Source organism: Echinops telfairi, unplaced genomic scaffold, assembly GCF_000313985.2.
Source record: "Echinops telfairi isolate 266 unplaced genomic scaffold, ASM31398v2 ScPeMD7_3;HRSCAF=10, whole genome shotgun sequence".
Classification (NCBI taxonomy): domain Eukaryota; kingdom Metazoa; phylum Chordata; class Mammalia; order Afrosoricida; family Tenrecidae; genus Echinops; species Echinops telfairi.
Genome location: NW_022103899.1, coordinates 64,771,677 through 64,793,864, shown reverse-complemented (window position 1 = coordinate 64,793,864; position 22,188 = coordinate 64,771,677). Strand labels below are relative to the sequence as shown.

Genomic DNA, 22,188 nt, shown 5'->3' with positions numbered 1-22,188 from the left:
TGCCATCCCCATCTCTGCTCAGAAGGGACTACAGCTGGTTTGGCTGCTCATCTGACTCCAGGGCCTCAGTGCAGCCCTTGAAAGGTGGCTGTGTTCTGAGCTTCCCAGGACTCTCCTCCGCCTGGGGCACTTACTCCTCCCCTGGGGAGGAGGCCCCATGGCCTCCAGGGCAGACAGCCCTGCCAGCATCTGGGAGGTGGTGGTGGGGGGAGTGCTGCTCTGGGCTATGCCCTCCTGACCTTCGCCTCCCCCCATAGGTTCCCCCTGAAGGACTCCAAGCGTCTGCTGCAGTGGCTGAAAGCCGTCCAGCGGGACAACTGGACTCCTACCAAGTACTCGTTCCTGTGCAGTGAGCACTTCACCAAAGACAGCTTCTCCCGGCGGTTGGACGACCAGCACCAGCACCGGCTGCTCAAGCCCACCGCTGTGCCCTCCATCTTCCAGCCTGAGCAGAAGGGGGCCACTGGGGCCCAAGGCAGTGCCCGCCGGAAAGGACGGAGCCAGGCCCAGGGCTCTGGGAGAGGGCGCTCCGCAGCACCTGCTGGCCCACCGGCTCCACCTGAGCCCAGGCAGCCAGTGGATGAGCGGGACTCAGCCACCGCCACCACTGACCAGGCAGCCCGGGGCCCAGCCGCCCCGTCACTGGAAAGCCTGGCCACAGACACCGGGGCCCCCATGAGGGTGGACAGCCAGGGCGATGTGGGCCTCTCAGCCACGTCGGTGGATGACTTCCGACCACCAGGCTCGGGGGCCCGGCGTTTCATCGGCTCCCTGCACTCCTACAGCTTCTCCTCCCGGCACACTCGCGAGCGGCCGCCCATTCCCCGGGAGCAGGGCGAGCGCAAGAGGCCCCGGAGGGACGTGGAGCCTGGCGACAAATCCGCTGCTGGCCACAGCCCAACCAGCGCCTTGCGCACAGCCACGCCGCAGAAGGCTTCACCGAGCCCCTCGGCCCCGCCCGCTGACGTGACCCCGCAGCCGGCCACCGAGGCCATGCCCAGTGAGCTCTCGGACGCCAGCCCCATGTCCATCAACGAGGTCATCCTGTCGGCGTCGGGCGCCTGCCGCCTCATCGACTCACTGCACTCCTACTGCTTCTCCGCTCGGCCTGGCCGCAGCCAGGTGTGCTGCCTGCGCGAGCAGGTAGAGAAGAAGAACGGCGAGCTGCGCAGCCTGCGCCAGCGCGTCAGCCGCTCCGACAGCCAGCTGCGCCAGCTGCGGGAGAAGCTGGCACAGCTGCAGCGGGCCGGCCGCCTGCCCCCTGCCTGTGGTCAGTGCCCGCGCCCTCGCGCTGTCCCTCTGTCTCTCCATCTCTGTCTCTCCCCAACTCTAGGGGGCGGGCTACTTGAGTACTTTCCAGGTGCAGCTCAGGGTCACTGCAGACAGACAGCATGTGTTTCTGCCCCACACTCAAGTTCACTGCTTAAGCAGACTCACAGTGACCACCTTATTGGATGGAGTAGAGCTGCCCCCGTGGGTTTCAAGACTTTGATTGTTATGGGAGTAGAAAGCTCTGTTTTGGAGTAGTTTTAAACTGCTGACCTTGGGGATGAAGAGTCCAATGCATAGCCACTACACTGCCAGGTCTGCTTGTTTCTAGCTCTGAGTCCCTTGAGGACTTTGCCAAAGTATAGATTCTGGTTCAGTCTGTGGGAAGGCTCGAGGCTTGGGTGGTCCCGTAGGTGGGGAGAGTGGGACTAGCAAGGAGGGGAGACCCCGGGCTTCTGCGGTTTGCCCTCCACACACCACACTCCTCGGGAGTCCACTACACCAGAGCTCCTCAGTGTGAAGGATGGTCAGCAGACTGGTGGATGGTCAGAAACGTGTGGACCTCACTGCTTGTTGGGGGTGGGAAGGAGTCCATCCCTGCATGTTTGGAAGGGTCTCAAAGGTATGTTGCTCAGAGGGTGGGTCTTGAAGCTCTTGAACAAGCACAGTCAGGGAAGCTTGGAGCCTATACCCATGGCCGGATCTCATTTCTGTGTCAGGTCTTGTTTCTGTGTGTCCACTAGGCTGTCATCACCCCCCATCTGGCCATTGAGTGGTCTGTTTTCTTATTGTGACTCAGGCAGGGCTTATAGATCCAGTCACTGGTTTTGCATTCAACATCTTTTCCTTGGCGCCCCCCCCCCCCAATTGTGGCTCTCCCTCAAGTAGGAGGAGCCCTGATGACGCAGTGGTTACTCATTGGGCTGATAACTATAAGGTCAGCAGTTCAAAACCACCAGCCACTCCTCCAGGTAAAGAGCTTTCTACTCCTGGGAAAGAGTTACGCTCTCGGGACCGCCCAGGGCAGTGGGACCCTGTCCTATGGGGTTGCTGGGAATCGGCTTGGACTCATGGCAGGGAGTTGGGTTTGGTTTTCCCTCTGACAATGATGGCCTTCGCTTCCCAGTCAGTGCTGTCTGCTCTCAGCCTGCTTCTCTTCCTGCCCGCCTCACCCCACACGGGTTTGCTGTTGGTGCCCTGAGGTAGGGGCAGTTTGTTTGGGTCGAGGCTCCTGCCTCCAAGCCTGTCTAGAAGCAGGTAGTTCTCCTGGCCCGTTGCTGGCCTTGATGGCGGACCAGACTTAGGCTGATGGGGTTGGTTAGGAGCCCTGGTGGCACGGGGTTTAAGTGCTCCGCTGCTGACCAGAAAGCCAAAGGTTCAGTTAGGACCACCTCCCGCTGGTCTCTGCTTCCTTGAAGAGTTCATGGCTGGTCTGTAGACTAGTATCTACTGGAACTTGGGGGATCTACAGTGCAGGATCAGGAACCAGTCTGGATACAGTTCTTTGGTCTGGATGGCTTTGCTCTGCGTCCGCAGATGGCCTCTCTCTGGCCCTTGGCCTCTCTCTAGCTCCTCTGAGGGTACCTAGATCTCCCCTCCTCCAGGGAGCCTCTGGCCTCAAGGTGCTCAGCTATCTCTTTCCCAGGCCGGGAAGCCTACCTCATGGTTGGCTGCTGTCTCCTGCTTCAAGCCCCTGCAGGGGCTGCTGGAGGCCTTGCTGTGCTGTCCCAGCCCATGCTGCAACCCAGCCAAGCGCTGGGAGAGGATGCCGCCAGTTTCCAGTAGGTAGGTGGAGTTGGTATGGAGCTGCCCTGGGAGGTCAGCAGTTCAAAGCCAGCTGCCATTCCTGGGGAGAAAAGTGAGGCAGGCAGCCCCCTAAAGACATGCCACCTTGGACGCCCCTGGAGCAGCGTTCCTGCCGGTCAGACCTGTTCTGGCGCCTTGCTGGTGGTTGGCTTCACATCAGTGCTGGGAGCAGCATTTTAGATCCTTACTGTGAGGCTCGGTGCTCTGCTTGTGTAGTGATTTTTTTATGTCGGTTTCTGCGAGGGTTTCACTATTGCTGAAAACACTTGCTTATCGCTCAGAGACAGGACCTAGGCTTGGCCCTCAGCCGCTGGCTCATGCTCAGGACGGCAGGGTGGCCTCTTGCTGTGGCTCTCTGTCTGTCTGCCTGCCTGTCCTTTACCCGGAGCTCAGGACACGGCTATAGGTTGCCTGCTTCTCCGCTAGCTCCCTTGTGTGGACTGCCCAGGTGTTAAGTATTGTTGGGTGACGACGCACTCCAATGGTGTATTTGTTAGGGAGCTCACACACCAGGGGACGGGCCTGTGGTTGGTGGCTGTGTCTCAGAGTCAGAAAGTGCTCCCTGCCTGCCAGCCCGCTGTGCCCCAGGGTTCGTGCTCAGCTGTGTCCAGCCTTGTCCCTGGGTCCTGGAGCACCCTCGCTGGGCTTGTCTACCCCACAGTGGCCTTGCGTCCAGAAGGTGCCTGCTTCAGGACTGGGGCATTCCCTTGGTGACCCCCTCCTCTGGGTGTTGGGTCCCAGCTGGCTTCTATGCTGACCACAGGGGGTTTTGGCAGTGGGCATTGTCAGCAAGTGGGCTCAGCCACTGGAGTGGAGGGCTGGTCCCTGGACAGAATCTGGAGTGGAGGGGAGCAGAGGGAAAGGAGGTGGCAGTGCCAGCCATGGAGTTGGGGTGCTCCTCAGGTGCCAGTGCTGGACAGACATGGCTAGTGTCTGCCAGACAGGTCAGGGGGCTGTACTGCCAACCAACCTTTTTACCAAATCCAATGCCTCCCCTCCTGTGCCCTGCAGCCCATCGCAGCGGCCACACCATTCCCCCTCCCTATCCAGCTCCTCTGGGCCCCACAGGACAGCCCGCCTCTCCCACCTGTCCCACCTGCTGTCCCTGCGATCCTTCTAGGCCTCTTGTTGTAGAGTGAGTGATGCAGCCTGTGGCTCAAGTCACAGATCTCCGGGGCCTTGCCTCCTGCCCGCTGTGGCTATCTGTCTATTGTCTTAAGATATTCTACCCAGAGAACTGACCACTGTCTAGCCACAGCCTACTGGTTTGCATAGTGGGCTGTGAGCATTCGGTGTGTACGGTCCTTTGAGCAGTCCCTGTGGGGAGCAGCCAGAGCCAGGACCAGGCTGGAAGAATCAGAGCAAGTCTTTCAGGTACCCAGGAGTGCCAGCCATCCTAGACAAAGAGGCGGTCCCCGGGACCAGGCACTGGGGCCAGGCGCTTCCCCGGCTTAGGGCTCGTCTCAGGATAGTTCTCGGAGGGACCTGGGCAGAAGGCCTTGCCCCTCACCATGGGTGCCTGTGTCCCTTGAGCCTTAGCACATCCTGTGACCCCTGAGGAAGACTGCCCCTGGCCCTCTGTCTTCTCGCCTGTCGAGTTCTGCCTGCCCTCGCCTGAGTTACGAATGCTCTCTGTGGGGCAGGGGTCTGTCGTGTGTCATTCAAACGGTTCTCTTGTTTAATAATTCAGTAGCTGCTTTTAAAAAACCTGTTTTCTCTCATTGCTGTGTGGCTCGTTGTGTGGGGGCTGCCAGCCCATCACCGCCACCTCTTGCCTTGGTGTCTCTCAGTGTGGCCTGTCCCTTGGTCGGCATGGCCCCTGCTGAAGGTCAGCTAGTGGGACCCTCATCCTCGTGTCGGCAGGAAGGAAACGTGCCCGATGCACCACAGCACAGGCAGCGCGAGGGGCCATGGTTGGGGGTTGCTGGTATCAGAATCAGTTAAAGAAAGGTTGCGGGTCAAAGTTAAGTCTGAACTTTAGGACTCTCGGGGCTGATTTGTCCTGCCCACCCCACCCCGCTGCCTCCCCCCAGACTTGTGGTGCTGGACAAGGTGGCAGACCGCCTTCACTCCGCCCACCTGGCCCTGTGCTCCCTCTGTCCCAGGGCAGTGATGACAGCAGTGGCACATGGCCATGTCAGCTGCCCTGTCCCACATGACTCCTGTGGCCTGTGGTTCGCAAGCCCAGACTTACTCGTTACTGCCCATTGGTGTCCCCTGTGGGCATGGCCAGGCCCCCTGCCTGCTGCCGGCAGAAGGCCCCTGTGGGAGTGTCCAGTGGGCCCGTTGCTCTCAGCCTGCTTTGCCTGGTGTGCCTGAGACCAGCTGACAGGTGTTTGGCCGGGTGGTCGGGGCATGTGTTTTGGAGTCTCTTCTGTTTTCACTCAAGATACGTTGAAGTTCTCAGCCTGTGTGTATTTAGAAGTGTCTTGTCGACTCTCCCAGGCTCCAGCTGTCCGAGTTTCTCCTTTCTCGTGTGCCTTGTAGCCTAAGTGCAGAGCCTGCATGCGTGGCTTCAGCACGCCCAGCTGTATGCAGTGGGACCTGACTGGGTGCTGGGTGGGCATCCGTCATGAGGCTGGTGGGCCATGCTGTTGAGCTTCAAAGTTTCCCACAAATGTGCAGAGCCCCTCGTGAGCCCGCCTGGGCCCTGGGCCTCTGGCTCTGCCACCGCAGGGGCCTGTGGGGATGGATGCAGGCAGGTCTTGCCTCTCCCTCTCGGCTGCAACTTCCTTAGGAAACTGTCTGTCCTTACCAACCTTCCTCCCCCATCCACACGACTGACGGAGCCTGTGCCCTTGTTACCGCGTGGCCCAGCCTCGCCTCTGCCCTGTCCCTTGAACCCATGCCCTCGGTGTTTGAAGCAGCCCTTAGAGAAGGCCCGTTTCTTTGTTCGTGGTGCTCGGGTTAATGCCTCTCCTTTCTGTGGTCTCTTCCCCTTCCCTTGCCCCTCTGGCGTTTCCGTGATGGCTACAGGAGAGTGAGTGCTGGTGTCGTCCTTGCCCTTGAGCTGGGTCCCCTGCACCTGCGGGTGGCCTGGCAGTCTGTGATTTCTGGGCTGCGAGGCCTGCTGTGTGGGAGGCTGTACTGTTGTCCCCCACCCCTTCCCCAGCATGTGCTGGAGGCCTTTCTGTCCACCCTCCTTGAGTCTGGAGCCCCGCCCCAGCCCGCCCACCATGTGACCTCACAGTTGCTGGAAGGGCCCAGGGCAGGGGAGCCACTTGCTGAGGGTCACATGTCGTGGCTGGGTCGCCTGACCGAGGGAGGGGCCTGCTGGGGTCCCTCTGCCACCTTGTCTTGTCTCCATTCTCACAGGGCTGTGTCTGGGCTTCCAGCCCTGGACTCGGCTGGGTTACACTGCAACCTGTTGGAGCGGGAGCTGTGTCCCCGTGTGTGACCCTGTGTGTGTTTCTCTCCCCCCCCCCGTGGTGCAGGGGGTCAAACACTGGCTGCTAACCGGAGGTCAGCCTTCCTGCCTGGGAACCCTTCCCGGATGGACTGGTCTGGGGCGGGGCTGCAGTAGGCAGGAAGCTTTCTCTGGCTCTTTGTCCCGGGGTGGGGGCTGCCCCCTGAGCTGCCTGAGAGGGGATGGTAATCCTGTCTTTCTCCTGAAGAACTCAGCACCCCAATCCGTTTCTGCTCCCCTAGTTCTAGAAACACTGTGTTTTAATTATCCCAAGTGTGTTGGCTGCTTTAAGGCCAGGAGTGGCTTGTGAGTTTTGTCACCTTTGAAGCACAGTCACCTACCTGCGGGGGTAGGGGCCTGGGTGACTTCCATTGGGGCACCCCCTGTGCGCAGCAGGTCACCACTCTGGAGTTTCTTCTCCCCGCGGGGCCCCAGGGCGCCTGTCTTGAGCAGCCCCTTCCTGCCAGAGCCAGCGTGGAGTTGGATGGGCCACAGCTTGTAGGACGCAGGCACAGGCTGGCCTCCCTGAGCCCCTGTGGGAAAGTCAGCACCTGGGCAGGTGTCCTCTGGCCTCCCGAGTGCCAGCCTTTGCTGGGGCAAGTGGGGGCGCACCTCCGTCACCTTCAAAGACTAGTACCCCATCCCAAAGTCACCTGTGCGGAGGGGGGGGGCGGGGGGCGCGCGTGTGGTGGACATGCTGCTCCTGTGCCCTGATGGTGCTGGACAGGCCCAGGCCTACTGGGTCAGCCGGAAAGTCCCTCAGGGTTTCAGAGGGAGTGCCCTGGGCCACCCTCATGTGCTCCCAGCCTCACCCTAGAGCCCCACCACCCCCACTGTGATCTGGCATGTACTGCTCGCCTGCTAGCAGCCTCTGTGAGGAACTACAACTCCCAGAATGCCTCTCGTGGGTCCCGCCCACTTCCTGTGGGTGCTAGCCCCAGGTGTCTTGTTTCCGCGGAGCAGAGCCACCTTGAAGAACCTTGGCGAGTGTTGGGCTGGAGCGAGCTGGGGGATGGGTAAGCGTGTTCTTGCGTCTGAGGCCAGGAGGCCGGCATCGGCGTGCCTTGTGGGAGGCTGGACCCAGGCTACAGCTTACCACTGGCAAGCTTGAATAAAGGACCAGTGAGCACCTCGCGCCTGGGGCTTTTGCTTCAGAATAGCTCTGGCGATGAACTGGGGGCTTGGTGCAGGGGTAGGCACCTGGCCCATCGCCTGATTGGGTGCATGGACAGGAAGTGGGGTGCCATGCCATCATAGCAGCTGGGTGAACCCGCCCTGCCACCTTGTGTTCACGGCCGGCCGGCATTGAAATCTCAGGTTAAAACATTCAGCAGCAGCAGCCAGGAGTCCTGGCTGAGGGACAGGAGCCCCTCCCAGGACCCCCTTTCTCTATCCACTGGGACATGTCCCCCTCCCCGTGGATGCCCTGTGCTGCCCTCACTGCTACGCATGCCTCCTGCTTCTGCTGTTTAACAAGGAAGTTGCTGGAATGTTCTCGTACTGTAGAGGAGCCCCTCCCCACCCATGGGGAGAGGTCAGCACTTGCTGTCGGCCCCCCATGGGCATGGGCATCGGGCGACCTCCCGGTGTCTGTCCGTGTGCACTGCCCTAAGGCTGGCCATGGCCTGCACAGAGTGCCGTGGTCGGTGAGTGGGCGCTGCCCAACCCCCTGCCCGCCGTTCTGCCAAAAACACCGGCCCTGCAGGGCTTCTGGCGGGGCGTGCACCATTCCCCTGTCCTCAACCAAGGCCACCTCCTCCTCCCTGGCCGGTGGGGCAGCTCGCAGCACTTCAGCCCACCTGCCTCTGCTCCGCCACTCTGCCCTCCTGATGCTACCTCAATCCTGAGACAGTTCCTCCATCCCGGAATCTCCAATGTTGCCCTCTCCCTGCCCACCCTCGCCTCGCTCGTACCTGCCTGCCCTCTGGGCTGCCTCCTTCAGAGAGCCTGTTTGCATGGGCGCCTCCTGTTATTCTTGCCTCTGCCAGTTGTTAACACGGTTGGGCCAGTGCCCTGTCTGCCTCTTGAGAGGTGAGGCCTGGGGCAGGAGCTATCTGCCAGCCCCACATCCCCAGACCCTGGCCAGTCCACCCTTGGCATGGTGGCCCCGGTGGTAATGAGACACCCTCCGGGGCTATGTAATAGAGTGTGTATCAGACAGTTTCCCTGTAGGACTGTTGTGGGGACCAAACCTCCAGGGTTCCGGCCGCAGCCAGCACTTATCCAGGAGCCTGGGCCTCAACTGGCCTTGGACTGGGTGTAGTCGTTAGCTATGTGTGGCTGGTCACTGCCTGCTTACCTCTGCCCCACCTCTACCGGCCCATCCCCCCAAACTGGCCTTCCCACAGGCTGGGAGGTTTTTCATACATGGTCCCAGCTCACTGTGGGGGCAGCAGCCAATTCCCGACCCACTGTGCAGCAGGGCCCTTTTGGGGTCTAACTGCCAAGCTTCCAGTTTTAGAAGGGTGTCTTTGTTTCTTTCTGTTGGGGGCTGGTGGGAGGGAGTGTCCGTTCAGACATCCAGACATGTTCTGTTGTTCCAGCTGGCCCTCTGCCCTGCTCAGGGCCCCAACACTGCACCTCATGCTTGCTTCCCAGGCCCCATTTCCACCTGGGTAAATGCTTCCCCCTTGTCCCTGTGCGCTGTCCGTGCGTGTCTGCAGACCTGGGCTCGGCCTCCTGTGTAGAGATGTTGTAGAAGCTGTGTGAAAGGGATACTCGAGGTCATTTCAGCATGGAGGCCAGGATGACTAAGTGCACCTGTGTCCCTGGTCCACGTGGCCCACCACCTCAGCTGAGCTGTCAGCACCGGGTGAGTTACTGCACTCTGGTGTCCGGCACACACTCAAACCTTCCGCCAGTGCTTGCTCCCTGGAGCATGGGGTCCAGCCCTGCACAGTGCAGGTTCTAGGCCCACCGGAATTCGAACACTGATTCTGGGGTGGATTCAAAACCTGTTGGTCTGGCCTCTGTTGGTGGCCTGGCTCAGCTGGAGGCCAGTTACTTGCTGCCTGCCTCCGCTGGGTGCACTCTTGGTGTGTGCATGCGCGCACACCGACAGAACGTGATTCTCCTTCCATACATCGCCTATCTCTAGTGCATAGATGGGTGGATTTAAGCTACCCACAGAACCTTTCCTCACTGAGCACCATGCTTACCTGGCTACCTCCAGGCACCTGCTTCTGTACTTTCAACAGGCTGAGGGACAGGCCCAATAGAAACACCCCAGCCTCCGTTCTGCAGTGGTGCCAGGAGCCCCTAGGGGGCAGCCGTGCACCATGGGGAAAGCGCTCAGCACATGGGGCCCCTTGAAGAGAGGGTCTGCCCACTGGGAGCGTGGCCCCACCCCAGACCCATGGTCCTTGCCACAGACCCTGACCCATGGGAGTGTGTGCAGCTGCCCACGCCTGTTGCCCACACACAGTCACCTGGGCATGCCCCCACACCTGATTCAGGTACTACAAGGCTCAGGTGCCTGGAGGGGGCGCTGCAGCCACCTCACTTCTGGTCTTAGCCACGTGGTGACTGAGCTCAGGCAGCCCTGCCCCTGAAGAGCCCCCTCCTCCCCTCTTGAGCTCTGTCACCCTGCTTGTGGCCCCCTGATAACTTCCCCCCTCCCTGCACCCTGCTCCTAAGCTTCCACCCCCCAGAGGCAGCCAAGTATATCCTCTATACTCTGACAGCCTGACCTCTGCCCCCAGAGCCCCCTGTGATGCACCCAGTGCTGGAGCCGCTCTCCTGGATGCTGGGCACCTGGCTGTCGGACCCGCCCGGAGCAGGCACCTTCCCGACACTGCAGCCCTTCCCGTACTTGGAGGAGGCGCACATCTCCCACGTGGGCCAGCCCATGCTGAACTTCACGTGAGTGCCTGGCCCCATGTGGCCAGCCAGTTCCTGCCACTGCAGGCTCTCGGAAGCCCTCCTGCTGGGCCAGCCCCACCAGGACAGATAGAGTGATCTTAAATGAGAAAGACTGAAGGGGGGCTCTGAGATAGTGGGGGGAGCTATGAGGGAGCAGGTGGTCTGTCAGGGACGTGTGTGTGGCGTGCACATGCTTCTGGGTTTTGGGTGAGTGCGTGTTGGGATCTCCTGCATGCCAAGAGTCTGGCCTTCTTAAGAGTACCTGCCAGGTGCTCACCCCTGTGGGAGGCGGGGTTGGGCCTGGAAGGCACATGATGGGTGGTGTGCAGTGGGACCCCGAGTCGGTGGGAGCCTCTTGTTGATCCTGTGCAGGTTCAACGCCTTCCACCCGGACACCAGGAAGCCGATGCACCGAGAGTGTGGCTTTATCCGCCTGCAGCCGGACACCAACAAGGTGGCCTTTGTCAGCGCCCAGAACACAGGTCCGCCCTTGCGCCCTGATTGTGGGGTGGGAGTTGGCCAGGGGCCTGCAACCCCACCTCGACGCTACCTCCTTGCAGGCATCGTGGAAGTGGAGGAGGGCGAGGTGAGCGGGCGGGAGCTGTCCATCTCCTCCCACTCCATCGCCAGGATCTCCTTCGCCAAGGAGCCCCGTGTGGAGCAGGTGAGCTAGCTGGTCTCCACTCGAGACCCTGCCCCATCCACGTGCTGAGTCCCTCCCTCCATCCGGATGCCGTGCTGCTCCCTTCTGGGGGGCCTGCTGGGCAAATGCTTTCCCCCTGGTTACAGAGAACCGAGCAGGGTGCTCGGTCTGGTGGTGGTGGCTTTGCCTCTGCAAGTGCAGCTGGCTCAGCCCAGCAGGTCAGCGTGGCCCTGAGTGAAGGGAGCTGGGGCCAGGCCTTCCTAAGGAAGTCCTTCCTCCCCGACACCCTGATGTGAGTGTGGGGAGACAGGCTTTGGGAGCCCCCAGCAACAGCAGGCTGGCTGTTAGCCTCCAAGGTGCTGCGAGCCAGGCTTGGCTCTGCCATGGCTAGAGTTTGTGGGGGCATACGTGAATATGCATATCTGCACATACACACATCAGCACCTGTACACAACCATGCACTGCAGGACGCCTCCACGTGCACACTCACAGCCACCTATACACATGGTCATGTACCCACACACCGTGTGTGCTCACATGTCCATACATGCCTGCACACATAACACGTGTTTGCAATTGTACAAATAGCTGTTTGGACCACTTGGTAATGAAACATTGAGCGTCTGAAAGGCCAGGATGGGCTGTGACCACAGTCTGGCCCCACCCGTGCTGTGCTCGGCCCGTGCGCCCAGGCCCCTGAGAAGCAGCAGCCTATAGAGCCCTCGCTCTCGCCCCGCCCCCTAGTTCCAGTGCTGGGGGCTAGGCAGCCCTGCGGGGCCAGTCTGAGGGTGGGCTGTCATGCAGACCCCACAGAGGTGCTCCCAGAACCTGGCCCAGCCTCCCCGACTCCCAGTCTGTGGTCTCTCCGTTGCCTTTGTTCCAGACACCCCACCCCACCCCCCTTTGCCTGGGACCACCAGCCCAGGCTCCTGCCCTCACCACTGCCCCTCATTCATTCCTGGTGCTGGCCCACTGCTGCTGGCTCATCTCTTCACGTTCTGTTTTTATTCGAAAACTCCCATCGTGTGGCCAGATAGTGTCTGCCTGTGCCGGCAGGTCGTTTCCCTCCTCAGTGCTGTGGTCTGCTCTGGGCTACGCCGGGGCTCTGCTCCAGTCCACTCTGAGGGCCTCGAACAGTGGCCTGTGTGTGTGGCTGTGGACACAGGGAATTAGGAGTAAGTGGCGCAGCTCCTGTGTGTCTTTCCAGAGGGGCCCTTCTGAGATTCTTGCCTCTGGAAGATGATGCGCGTTTCATTCCCTCGGGGGAGTTTTGTCCTCGTTCTGGTAGCCTCTCTGTCCTTCATCGCCGTCTTTCCTTCTGACGCTGGACCATTCGATGTTGCCCCTCCTACTTCCCTCACGTTTCCTTTCTCAGATACTTTGTGCTGCATGTTAGTCGTTCACTGGCTCTTCCCCCTAAAGAGCGTGCTGCCAGGCCACTAGGGAGCTTTCTCTGCTCTCCATGGCTTTGACAAGACCCTCTCCTGGCTGTTTGGTTTCTGCCCGTAGCAGGCCCGGCACCAGGTGTTGAGGATCCACTGCTGAGATTGCAGGGTGGACAGCCATCAGTGTCATGTGCTCCACAAAGCCCCCCTATTTCCCCAGGTGGCTTCAAAGCCTCGGCCTCTGCAGCTCAGAGTCTGCCTTCACAGCTTTCTAACCTGTCCGCCCCTTAGGGGAAGCACCTATCACCACGGCTCTGCCCACCCCTCCTTTGCTAAGGAAGTGGCGGTGAGGATGGCGCCTGTTCCGGGCCAGGCCCTTCCTGCCTGGGGCGGGCTCTGTGTGCTCCCATCCAGGGTCCCCCTTCCTGCCTGGGACTGGCTCTCTCTGCACCCATCCAGGGTCCCATGCTTCAGTCTGGACACTTGGTGCTGACTGAGCGTGCTCACCCAGCCCATCCTGGTGACAGCAGAGCCTTGAGCCCTCAGGCATGTGGGGTTGCCTCCCCACAGCTGGCAGGGAGACACATGCCTGGCTTTATTGGGATGGACTCATGCTACCACAGGCTCAGTGTCCAGTGAGCGGGGCAGGTCTGAGCAGGTGCCTCCTCAGTGTGGACAGCCCTTGTCCTGCCGGCTGGTGGTGGCCCTCGGCAGGCCTGGGATGTCTGGGCTGTGAAGCGGAGCTTGAGGGTCTGTCTCTCCTCAGATCACCCGAAGGTTCAGGCTGACTGCTGAGGGCAAACTGGAGCAGACCGTCTCCATGGCAACCGCCACCCAGCCGCTGACCCAGCACCTTCACGTCACCTACAGGAAGGTGACCCCGTGACCCCTGACCCGGCACAGCAAGGCCGAGGATTGTCCCGTTGACTCTGCAGTTGGACCATCCTGTGTCCCCGCGTGCTGAGGCGGGAGAACATTGTCGGGTTCCTGTGATGGGAGAAACCAAATAAAGGCCTTTATTTTTATGGCTTGAGGCTGTGCGGCTGTCCGTGTGCCTCCTCCGCTGGCCTGGCTGGGCACCTCCTCTCCTCCCTCCCCTCCCCCAACCCAGCCCTCCACTCCGGGCAGCCTGTAGCACGTCTCTGTACTGGGCTAGGGGTGCGGGCACAGTTTAACTGCAGCCTCCTTGGGTTCTGTTGATGCCCATGCCTAGATGCCCCTTTACACAAGTGGGCACTGATTTGTACAAACTGTGCACGGAGCTATCACAGCCATGCCACAGCCCGATCAGAGGTCCCCTTATACACTCGGTCTCCACCATCACTCACTGTCCTCTGCGTACACACACTGGCTCCTGCTGTCCCTTCCACAGCTCACTGACCCCTGCGTACAGATGGGGCAAATGTGCAGGAAACCCCTGAAAGACACCCCCGTGTACTCATCATCCTCTTGTTGGAGGCTCACGGATGACCCTACAGCCAGGCCAAGAACCCCAGCAGCTGGCTTTGTGCTGTACCTACCCTGTCCTGGGTGCCCCCACCCTGCTGTGTGTGGAGGGACCCGTCTGGTCACAGGTCTGGAAAAGAGCACTGGGGGGACCATGGCTGTAGGAGGAAGTGGAGGCCCCGGGGGGGGGTTGGTCCTGGAAGCAGCCTGGGGCAGGCTGTCCTGCAGGGTCTCTGCTCGTCATAACTTGACTCAGCCACCCAGAGTCCAGTTGGAGTCAAGGGATCTTAGAAGCAGGGGAGCTATGGCTCCTGAGATCAAGCACAGCGTGAGGGGCTACCAAAGCCTTGGGGCCGGTTCTATGGTGGCCTGTGCCACTGCTTGGGCTCCGGAAGCCCCCTCATCTCTCCCTCGGCTCATAACCGTGTTCTCAAGCAGAGCCCACTCTGCGTCCTCGGCATCCTTTCCTTCCCAGCCAGTGGCCTGGCTTAACCAGGCTCTATGGGCTGGCCGCTGTGGCTCAGGCCCTCTCAGGAGGTGACTCAGTCTCGAAACCTCAGTTCCAGCGTCAGTAGCACGCTTTCCTCCAGGACACATACAGCAACTCCCAGGAGCCCTGCTGATGGCTGCCCTGTGGCGGGCCCCTAGCCCTTTCTAGGGGGCCAGCAGCCCTGGGGCGCAGGGAGCAGTCTGCCCTGGCCTCTTTGGGGTCTTTTTGTTGCAGGGACAGCTGAGCTCATCCACCTCACCCTTTTCCCAGGGCATCAGCAGCCCCATGCCATCTCAGTGCCCTCGGGACTGGCCAAACGACCCTGCAGCTCAAAGCCACAGCCACCAGAGCCCACCTTGTGTGGGTGCCGTGTCAGGCAGGCAGCAGGGCCCCTGGTGATGCAGTCCCTAAGCACTCCACTGCTTCCAGGAGAAGCTATGGGGGGTCAGCTGCCATGATGATTACAGCTCTGGAAACGGGGGCACATGGTCCCCTAAGGTGACCAGGAAGCAGGGCTGACTGGGTAGCAGTGGGCAGCTCTCTGCTGCCCCTCCACCTGGACCACCAGGCACTGACTGCTGGCTGACACCTAGCAGAGCCCATGACGGGGGAAGGGCCCAGGGCCCAGCCCTCAACCGGATATCCACTTAGAGCCCCAGACGGGGAACTGCCCCTGGGGGCTTCTCAGACGGTAAGTGTATGGCAGTAGAAAGCTGAGTCTTCCAATGAGCGGCTGGTGGTTTTGAACTGCTGACGGGCCACTGGGGAACTATTCAGCCACAGAAACAGCGCCAACGTGCATGAACCTGACCCGTTCCGTGGGGCCAGCCAAGAGATACACAGTACAGGATTGCCCGTCTGTGAACTAGAGAGCGCCAAATGGGACTGGTGGTGGTCGGGCTTCTGCCCAGGGTAGGGAGTGCGGGGACCAGGCAGTGGACAATGAGGCGGCCAGCCTCCCAGGGTCACTGCATCAACCTGCAGGCCTCCGTTTGGTTGTATTTTCACAAGAACCCACCAGGGGGCGTCAGATGGTGGGATTTCTGCGTGAACTGGAGTACCAAGGTACCCGTGTGTGTCTATGAAAACCAGCTCAACCCATCACCCCCACCGCCCCCTCCCAGGGGAATGTCCACCTTGGGGAGCTGCCACCATCTCTGTGGACCTGGTGATGCTGGACTCAGGCTCTGCAGCCCCTCTTGTGCCCAGCCCAGCCACCCTCCCTCCAGACGGCCTGTTCCTCGAGGGAGACGGGGCAGTGCTGGCGGTGGGAGGGAGGGGAGCAGCCCCACGCCATGGGGAAGCCAGAGGGAGGGGCAGGGTTCCTGGGGCTTGGTGTACGGTACACCACACGCCTGCTGAGTGCATACAGCTAGTGCCAAGGGCTGGCCAGGGCACCCAGAAAGATGCCACATGTGAGGGCAGAGAGGAAAGCAGGTGGAGGCGGCCTGGGGGACATGAGGCTTTATTGGGAGGATGCTGTCCTGGTCAGAGACACACCCCCACTCTTGAAACTCCGGCCAAGCAGTCCACTCCAGTTAAGGTTGTGCTGGACCCTGGGGTGGGGCGTGGGGGAACCTGGGCTGGCCAGGCCTGTGCACACGTCACTTGAACATACAGGGCCCGCAACCCATGGAGACTGAGCCCAGCTCAGTCCTGGGACCCCTGCAGGAGTGGGGTGAGTGCCTTCCCAGCCCCCAGCCCGCCCACCCCCACCCCCAGGTCTGGAAGCAGAACTCACTAGTTCCGGGGGGCAGTGGAACTGGGTGCTCCCAGCTCCAGAGCAGGGGCCTGTCCCTCCTGCATGCCCACAGGGCTCCCAGGCAGGGGGCTTGGGGGTGGGCGAGTGCCTCCTGGTCCAGCGCCGAGGGCTCCTCCAGTATCAAGGTGCTCATCTCTCAGGCAGGAGCGTGAAGAAGATGGCCTTCAGGAAGCGCCCGAAGCCGCAGAGTGCGGCCACCAGCCAGTGGGCACGCAGGCTGGGCTCCGCGCTGACCACACACTGGAGGATGTCAGTCTGGGGGCGGGAGAGCCATCAGAGGGGCCGGTGGGGTGGGCTCAGGAAGGTGGTCCCATCCCTGCTGCAGCAAAGCCTCCCCCGAATCCCACTGATGGGATGCATGGTCCGGGGAAAGGGGGCAGCTGAACCTGGCCCAGCAGGTAGGGTCCTTCCTCCCTGGGTGTCACTAGACCAGGACCCGGTACCCCCCATAGCCTCCCCAGCACCTCGCTCACCCATCCGCCTCGCCTCCGTAGCCAGGGCGCCAGGCTCTTGCGCACAAACTCCCCCAGGCAGTCTACCAGGGCGTGGACCATGGCCGGCTGAGCCTGCCGCACGCAGTCCACAGCCAGCCCGGCAGCCACCGCATACAGGGACACCACCTTGCCCCACGTGATGCCTGTGAAAACAGAGGCCGCTGGGTATCTGCAGATGGTGGGGAAGAGGAGGTACCCCAGTGCAATCATTGGGTGTGCTGGCCCTTCCCCATGGCCCCTCCCTGTGTGCACTTGGCCGGCCGGCCAGCAGACAGTTCCAGCCAGGACTTGACAGTCAATCCTATGCAGATGCCCTGGGCTGCCACTGCACCTGGCCCACCACCCAGCAGTGCCTGCCGGAGGGGCCAGAAACATCAATATCATGGAGGCAAGGTCCACTTTCAGGGTTGCCACCACAGACCAGGAGGCCTGTACCCCAGACATGCGGTCTCCTCAATCGGGGTCCATAGACCCAGCTCCCTTGTCTCTCCACTGGACCCTGGGCCAGGTGGTCCTTGGCTTGTGGCCACAGCATCTATGCCTATCTGCACGGCCCTATCCTCTGGTCTCTTCGAAGGACACTGGTCATTGGATGAGGGGACATCCCGTGTTGATGGCCTTGTCTGTCATTACATCTGCTGCTGGGGGACATCGAGCTGGTTTTGACTCACAGCGACACCGTGCACAAGAGGCAGAACTCTGCCTGGTCCTGGCCACCCTCACAGTTGAACGAGCCCATTGCTGTAGCCCCTGTGTCCTTCCATCGCCTCGAAGGACTTCCTGTAGTTCACTGACCCGCTACCAAGCTTGATGTCCTTCACCAGGGCTGGCCCCTGCTGAGACATGCCCACACACATGTCCAAGGGCCCCTTTCTTGAATGGGCCTGACTCAGGAAATGGGTCTGTCCACAGGGTCCCAGGGGTGAGCAGGCAGTCCAGTGGCGGGGAGAGGGGAGGAGCTTGCTGGTAAGTGTCACTGTGTGTGCTGTGTTGAGTTTTACGTCAAGGAGCAAAATAACCCTTCAAAGCCACTGCATTTCTCACATGAAAGAGAAAAAGAAACTCGGGAAGAGGCCTGGGCACAGAGCGCAGCCTGGGCTCTCGAGGGGCAAAACTGCTGGTGCCGCCGGCCTGTAACCCATCGGTGCGGCGGGGGCACTGTGTTCTGAATGTGTTTCTCCCAGGCGCCCATGGCTTCTTTAAAAGCCAGGAGAGTTCTGAGCTGCCAACAGGCCGAAAACCTCCCAAACAGCCACTGGTGGCGTGAAGCTGGGGACTTGGGTGAGGCGGGCACGGGGGAGCCCCTCATTCCACAAGCTTCCCAGGAAAACTGCCAGGGGGAGGAAGCACCCCGTCCACTCTCCCACAGCGGCCAGGAGGGGCCTGCACAAAACCTGAGTGAGCAGGCATCAGGCAGCCCACCTCAGGCAGCACCCAAACCCCGCCAGGATGTGCTCCAAGTGGGATTGCAGGCAGACAGCCACTGTCCCTGTTCCTTCCCCTCCCACCAGCAGTGCACGAGGTCCCGGTCTCTGCACCCCTTCACCACCACCTATTAACCTGCAGTGTTTCCGGCAATCACCATCCTGGGGAGGGCCAAGTGTTGCCCATGCTGGATTGATGTGCCCTCTGGGGCTAGTGAAGGAGGCTAATAACCATGAGGTCCGTGGTTCAAACCCACCGATCACTCCTGGCTGCTCCCTTGAAGGATACCAGCCTCGGGGACCCTACCCAGGGTCGCTGGGGGCCTGTGGCTGGGTTTGGAACTACCAGTGGGGTGATCGGTGGTTTGGAGGTTTCTTGGGAGGATGTCAGTTCAGCCCGTTTTTAAACTGATGGTCTTCTTCGTTGGTGTCTTTAAACATTTCTGCCTGTTTCCTTTCTTTCTGTGGTGAACCGCTTTACTCTAATAATACGAAAGTTTCTCTTCCGAAAGGGATGTCAGCCCCCGTCCCCTGAGAGCAGAGCCAGGGACGGTGTCCAGGGGCCATGGCTGCTCGGCCACCAAGTGCTGGGTGCAAAGTGGCCACTGTGGCACCACAAGCCATCCAGAGGGCACAGGCCAAGAGGAGACCTGCTGGACCACTCAGCCCACAGGGGACCTCTCATCCCCAGAGCCCCAGGAGCCCTCTCCTACCCCCTGGCCATGACTCAGCTCTGTAGGCTCTGAGAGGTCAAGAAAGCAGCAGTGCTCATACAGCTGCAAGGTGCTGCCTCAGGCTCAAGTGCACGGGGTCCCTGCTTCCCCGTGACCAGGCCACCCCAGAGCAGCAGCCTCTTCCCTGTCCCCCCCACTGGTCAGAACCCCCTCATCCTTGTTTTTAAAGCCAGCTTGTGCCCATAAACCAGCTGCCACCCCCAGGCCAGGCCCAGGGCACAGCTGTTCTCCCAGGAACTTATTCCTCCCTCTCCAGCCAGACCCCCAGGGAACATCCTCCAGGAAGAGGCCCCCTCCCCCCAGTATTCCTGCCGTCCCCCTCCACCGGCCCACTCAGCTGTGGACACTGGCTACGACTGCCGTGCAAGGACCAAGCCTGTGACCAGGGTCCACACTCCTTGCCCATCAAGGGCCTCGGATTGGCTCTAAGCCCCAAGTACAGAAGTGGGAACAGCTTCCCATGAGTGGGAACAGGGCCCATGCTTGTCACTCAGCATCTAGCCCCGCCCTCTGCCCCCACACTCCTACTGAGACCCTGGGACTCACTGAGCTGCCCGCTGCTGCACCTGGTTTGGGCTGGGCCACTCCAAGCCCCCGGGAAGGGGGTATGACCCCAGTTCAACTTCCTTTCAGTGAGCTAGTGGGGCCCTGCACCTCCGCCACGCCCCTTCCAGACTGGGCCACACGAGACCCACAACCAGCAAGAAAATGGGGATGGGGCTCCCCTACCCCACCCCGCCCTGTAACAGGGTGGGGGAGGGGAGGGCGAGGCTGAGCCCTCCCTGCAGAAGTAGAAGTCACCTGGCTGGTCCCTTCCTGCATTGTCCGGCAGGGAGGATAAGGGCTGCGGTTCTCAGACTGCCACCCCCGGGACTCAGGCTGCGTCTGGACAGGCTTACAGGGGACCCTGAGCAGAAGCCTCAGTATGAAACGGAGCTGGGGATCACCACTTGGCTGACCAGGCCAGTGCTCCAGGAAGGAGGGGTGTCCCGAAATGGCGCTGGGGGAGGGGCCGGCCAAGTGCTACAGGCAGGGGCAGGCGCCTGGTCCTCACCTCCTGGGCGTCCAGTGACCCAAAAAGATTTTGTGGGGGAGACAGGTTTGGACAGGCTTCTCAGATCCTCCACGGAGCCCATCCACCCCCACCCCCACCTGGGGTTCACCCTCAGAAGCTCCCCCACCAGGGCCCAGCCACATGGTCAGGAGTCCACGTGGGGTCACAAGCAGCATCCACCCAGCAGCATCCCTGACCAGCCAAGAGCTGCCGGCCGACCTGACCTCGGGTACCCACGTGGGGCCCAGGGGAGCTGCCCAGATGCCCCAAGTCACTGCGCTCTCAGTCAGCTGGTCACGGACAATGATGAACTCCCACAAGCCTGTCCCAGGGTGCTGTCCCTTGGTTGGCTGCCCACCCACCTGCAGAGAAGATGTGTGTAGCCACGGCCAGAAAGGCGTCAGTCACCACCGTCTCGGACTGCAGGGACAGGTTCAGCTGGCGCGCCACATGGCGGTAAACGCTGGGTCGGATGTGCTCCAGCTCGTCCCCTGTGTGGGCACAGGGGGTCACAGGGCCACGCCCACCTGACCCCTGGGGCTCCTGCTTCACCCAGCCCTGATCCTACAGAGCCTGACGCCCCTTCTGTTGACCCCTGCCTGACCTCACCTGCCCCCATCACAGCCCTGGACAGGGGCCAGAGAGGTGCCCCTAAGTTTGCCTCTGTGGGGACTGGTGAGTTGGTCCTGCACAAGCCCCACCCCCAGGGAGAGCCGGCTGGGCCGGTGCAGCGGGATCTTGTGAGCCCGGCGTGGGCTGAGGCTGCGTGGGGTGACTCACGGAGCACCCCCCCACCCCACCCCCGAGCTGCCCAGCGGCGCAGGCGTGGGGGCAGCAGAGCGAAGCCAGGGAGGCTGAGTCGATGCCCCAGGGCACCCTCCCCTGGCGGGTTCCAACCTGGGGGCCTCCAGGTGCCTGCAGAGAAGCAGCCACAGGCCCAGGCCACCCACGCATGCAGCAGGTTCCTGGCCTCACATGTCCCCCAACAGCAATGGGCATGCTGCCCACTGGACAGCCAATGATGAGGCCCCCGCCTCCCACAGGCCAGCTGCTCTGTGTCTGATTAATTAAAATGGGAGCCAGGAGGGCCGAGGAGAAGGGCTGCTTTGGAAATTTCCCTGACTGGCCCTGAGGGCCCGTCCCCCGAGGCTGGCCACTGGGGTCACAAACTATGTCTCGCTGTTTCTCCCTGTGTCCTTGGCCCAGGCACTCAGGGACTGGAGGGCAGCAGACCCCTGAACTAGAATTCCTGATGTCCCAGTTGCCCCCCCCCCCAGAACCCCTTGGCCGTCTGGATGGGGGGGCTGAGCCCAGACCCTGGGAATAGGAGATGGGCGTAGGGACAAAGGCTGAAGGCCCTGCCTTGCTTCCGCTTCCCCTCATTCCAGGGCCCCTGGGCTCAAGAAGCAGGCAGGGGGTGGGGGTGGGGGTGGGCTCAGCAGGGCCTTGCTATCCCCACAGCCTGCCGACAGCTGACCCAGGTCATCCTGACAATTCCCTTGTGCACCCTACCTCCCACCCCTAGCTGACCCCCGGACCCTGCAGGTGCTCTCCACCCCCTCCCTCCAGCCCTTCCTGGAAGACCCCCAGCACTGGCCCCCACGGGCTCATGGGGGTAAGGTCTCACGGGGCCAGCACTGGGCCCAGAACCTGGAGTCCCTCTCTAGGTGCACCCTCTGCACGCCTGTCCGGCACAGCCCTGCCCAGCTCGGGTTCCGCCTGCTCTTTGAACCATAAAGTCCCGGGTGGACGCCCCAGGCCTGCTGCAGTCTGAGGACACGGGACACTTACAGAGCTGGGAGTTACCCCGAAATAAGCATACACTGGCGTCCACCTCACTCCAGAGGTCCCCGAGGGTCTTGTCCACTTTGCATCCCACAAGAAAGTGTGGCCCAGGCGGGACGCTGGCGCCAGAAGCTTAGGGCCGAGTTCCCTGAGCTAACTGGACACGAGGTCTCACAAAGGACTTCAGTGCCCCTCTGAGGTCACGCCAGCAGCTCGGCCACCGCCGCCGCCTCATTCTTTCCAGAGCGCTCCATTGTTTGTGGCCAGAAGGCCTGAAAACCGGAGGCCAGGGGATGGGCCTCCGCCGCGCGCTCTCAGAGACCCGGGCCCGGCGCGGTGGCCAGGGGCCGGCACTCACCCAGGCGCAGCAGCACGGCGCACACCTCCGCCAGGCGGCCGCCCGGGGGCGCGGCGCGTTCAGGCGCGCTCCAGGCCAGACCGGCGCGCAGGAGCCGCGCGTGCACGAACTCGCGGCCGAGCGCCTTGGCCTGGGCCACCAGCTCCTTGTCGGTCGGCGAGCGGTCAAAGGCGTCCATGATCTCGGCGGCGAAGACGGAGGAGCGCCGCAGCACTTCCATGGCGGAGTCGCAGGCGGGGGGCGCCGCACCTGCGGGAAGGAGCGCTCAGCG

The 22,188-nt window shown here is 61.7% G+C and overlaps 2 protein-coding genes across 6 annotated transcripts; one reads left to right on the top strand and one right to left on the bottom strand.

Moving 5' to 3' along the window:
- Window positions 1-5,228: 5,228 nt before the first annotated feature.
- On the top strand, window positions 5,229-13,403 carry THAP4 (THAP domain containing 4). Of its 5 annotated transcripts, none has more exons than XM_045295721.1 (6): window positions 5,231-5,407; window positions 9,145-9,293; window positions 10,183-10,342; window positions 10,715-10,824; window positions 10,903-11,006; window positions 13,137-13,403. In XM_045295721.1, the coding sequence occupies exons 3-6, from the start codon at window positions 10,194-10,196 to the stop codon at window positions 13,254-13,256; spliced, it is 483 nt and encodes a 160-aa protein (XP_045151656.1). In that variant the 5' UTR covers window positions 5,231-5,407; window positions 9,145-9,293; window positions 10,183-10,193; the 3' UTR covers window positions 13,257-13,403. The 5 variants fall into 5 exon arrangements, with proteins under 5 accessions (XP_045151663.1, XP_045151656.1, XP_045151644.1 ...); XM_045295714.1 differs by lacking the exon at window positions 5,231-5,407 and adding an exon at window positions 7,277-7,497; XM_045295728.1 differs by lacking the exon at window positions 9,145-9,293 and having other exon boundaries at window positions 5,229-5,407.
- A 2,352-nt stretch (window positions 13,404-15,755) lies between these two features.
- Window positions 15,756-22,162, bottom strand: BOK (BCL2 family apoptosis regulator BOK). The gene is made up of 4 exons (XM_004701700.3): window positions 21,918-22,162; window positions 20,137-20,265; window positions 16,542-16,705; window positions 15,756-16,323 (listed from the first exon to the last, which is right to left on the bottom strand). The coding sequence occupies exons 1-4, from the start codon at window positions 22,135-22,137 to the stop codon at window positions 16,198-16,200; spliced, it is 639 nt and encodes a 212-aa protein (XP_004701757.1). The 5' UTR covers window positions 22,138-22,162; the 3' UTR covers window positions 15,756-16,197.
- Between the last annotated feature and the right edge of the window lie 26 nt (window positions 22,163-22,188).

Bases quoted from the DNA above. Each gene is read 5' to 3' on its own strand.
- THAP4 (XM_045295709.1), top strand. From the start codon at position 7,377: ATGCCTCTCGTGGGTCCCGCCCACTTCCTGTGGGTGCTAGCCCCAGGT. The intron at 10,825-10,902 runs GTCCGCCCTTGC...ACCTCCTTGCAG, and splicing joins TGTCAGCGCCCAGAACACAG to GCATCGTGGAAGTGGAGGAG. The intron at 11,007-13,136 runs GTGAGCTAGCTG...GTCTCTCCTCAG, and splicing joins AGGAGCCCCGTGTGGAGCAG to ATCACCCGAAGGTTCAGGCT.
- BOK (XM_004701700.3), bottom strand. From the start codon at position 22,137: ATGGAAGTGCTGCGGCGCTCCTCCGTCTTCGCCGCCGAGATCATGGAC. The intron at 16,706-20,136 runs GTGGGTGGGCAG...CTGTTTTCACAG, and splicing joins TACACACATCTTCTCTGCAG to GCATCACGTGGGGCAAGGTG. The intron at 16,324-16,541 runs GTGAGCGAGGTG...TCCCGCCCCCAG, and splicing joins TACGGAGGCGAGGCGGATGG to ACTGACATCCTCCAGTGTGT.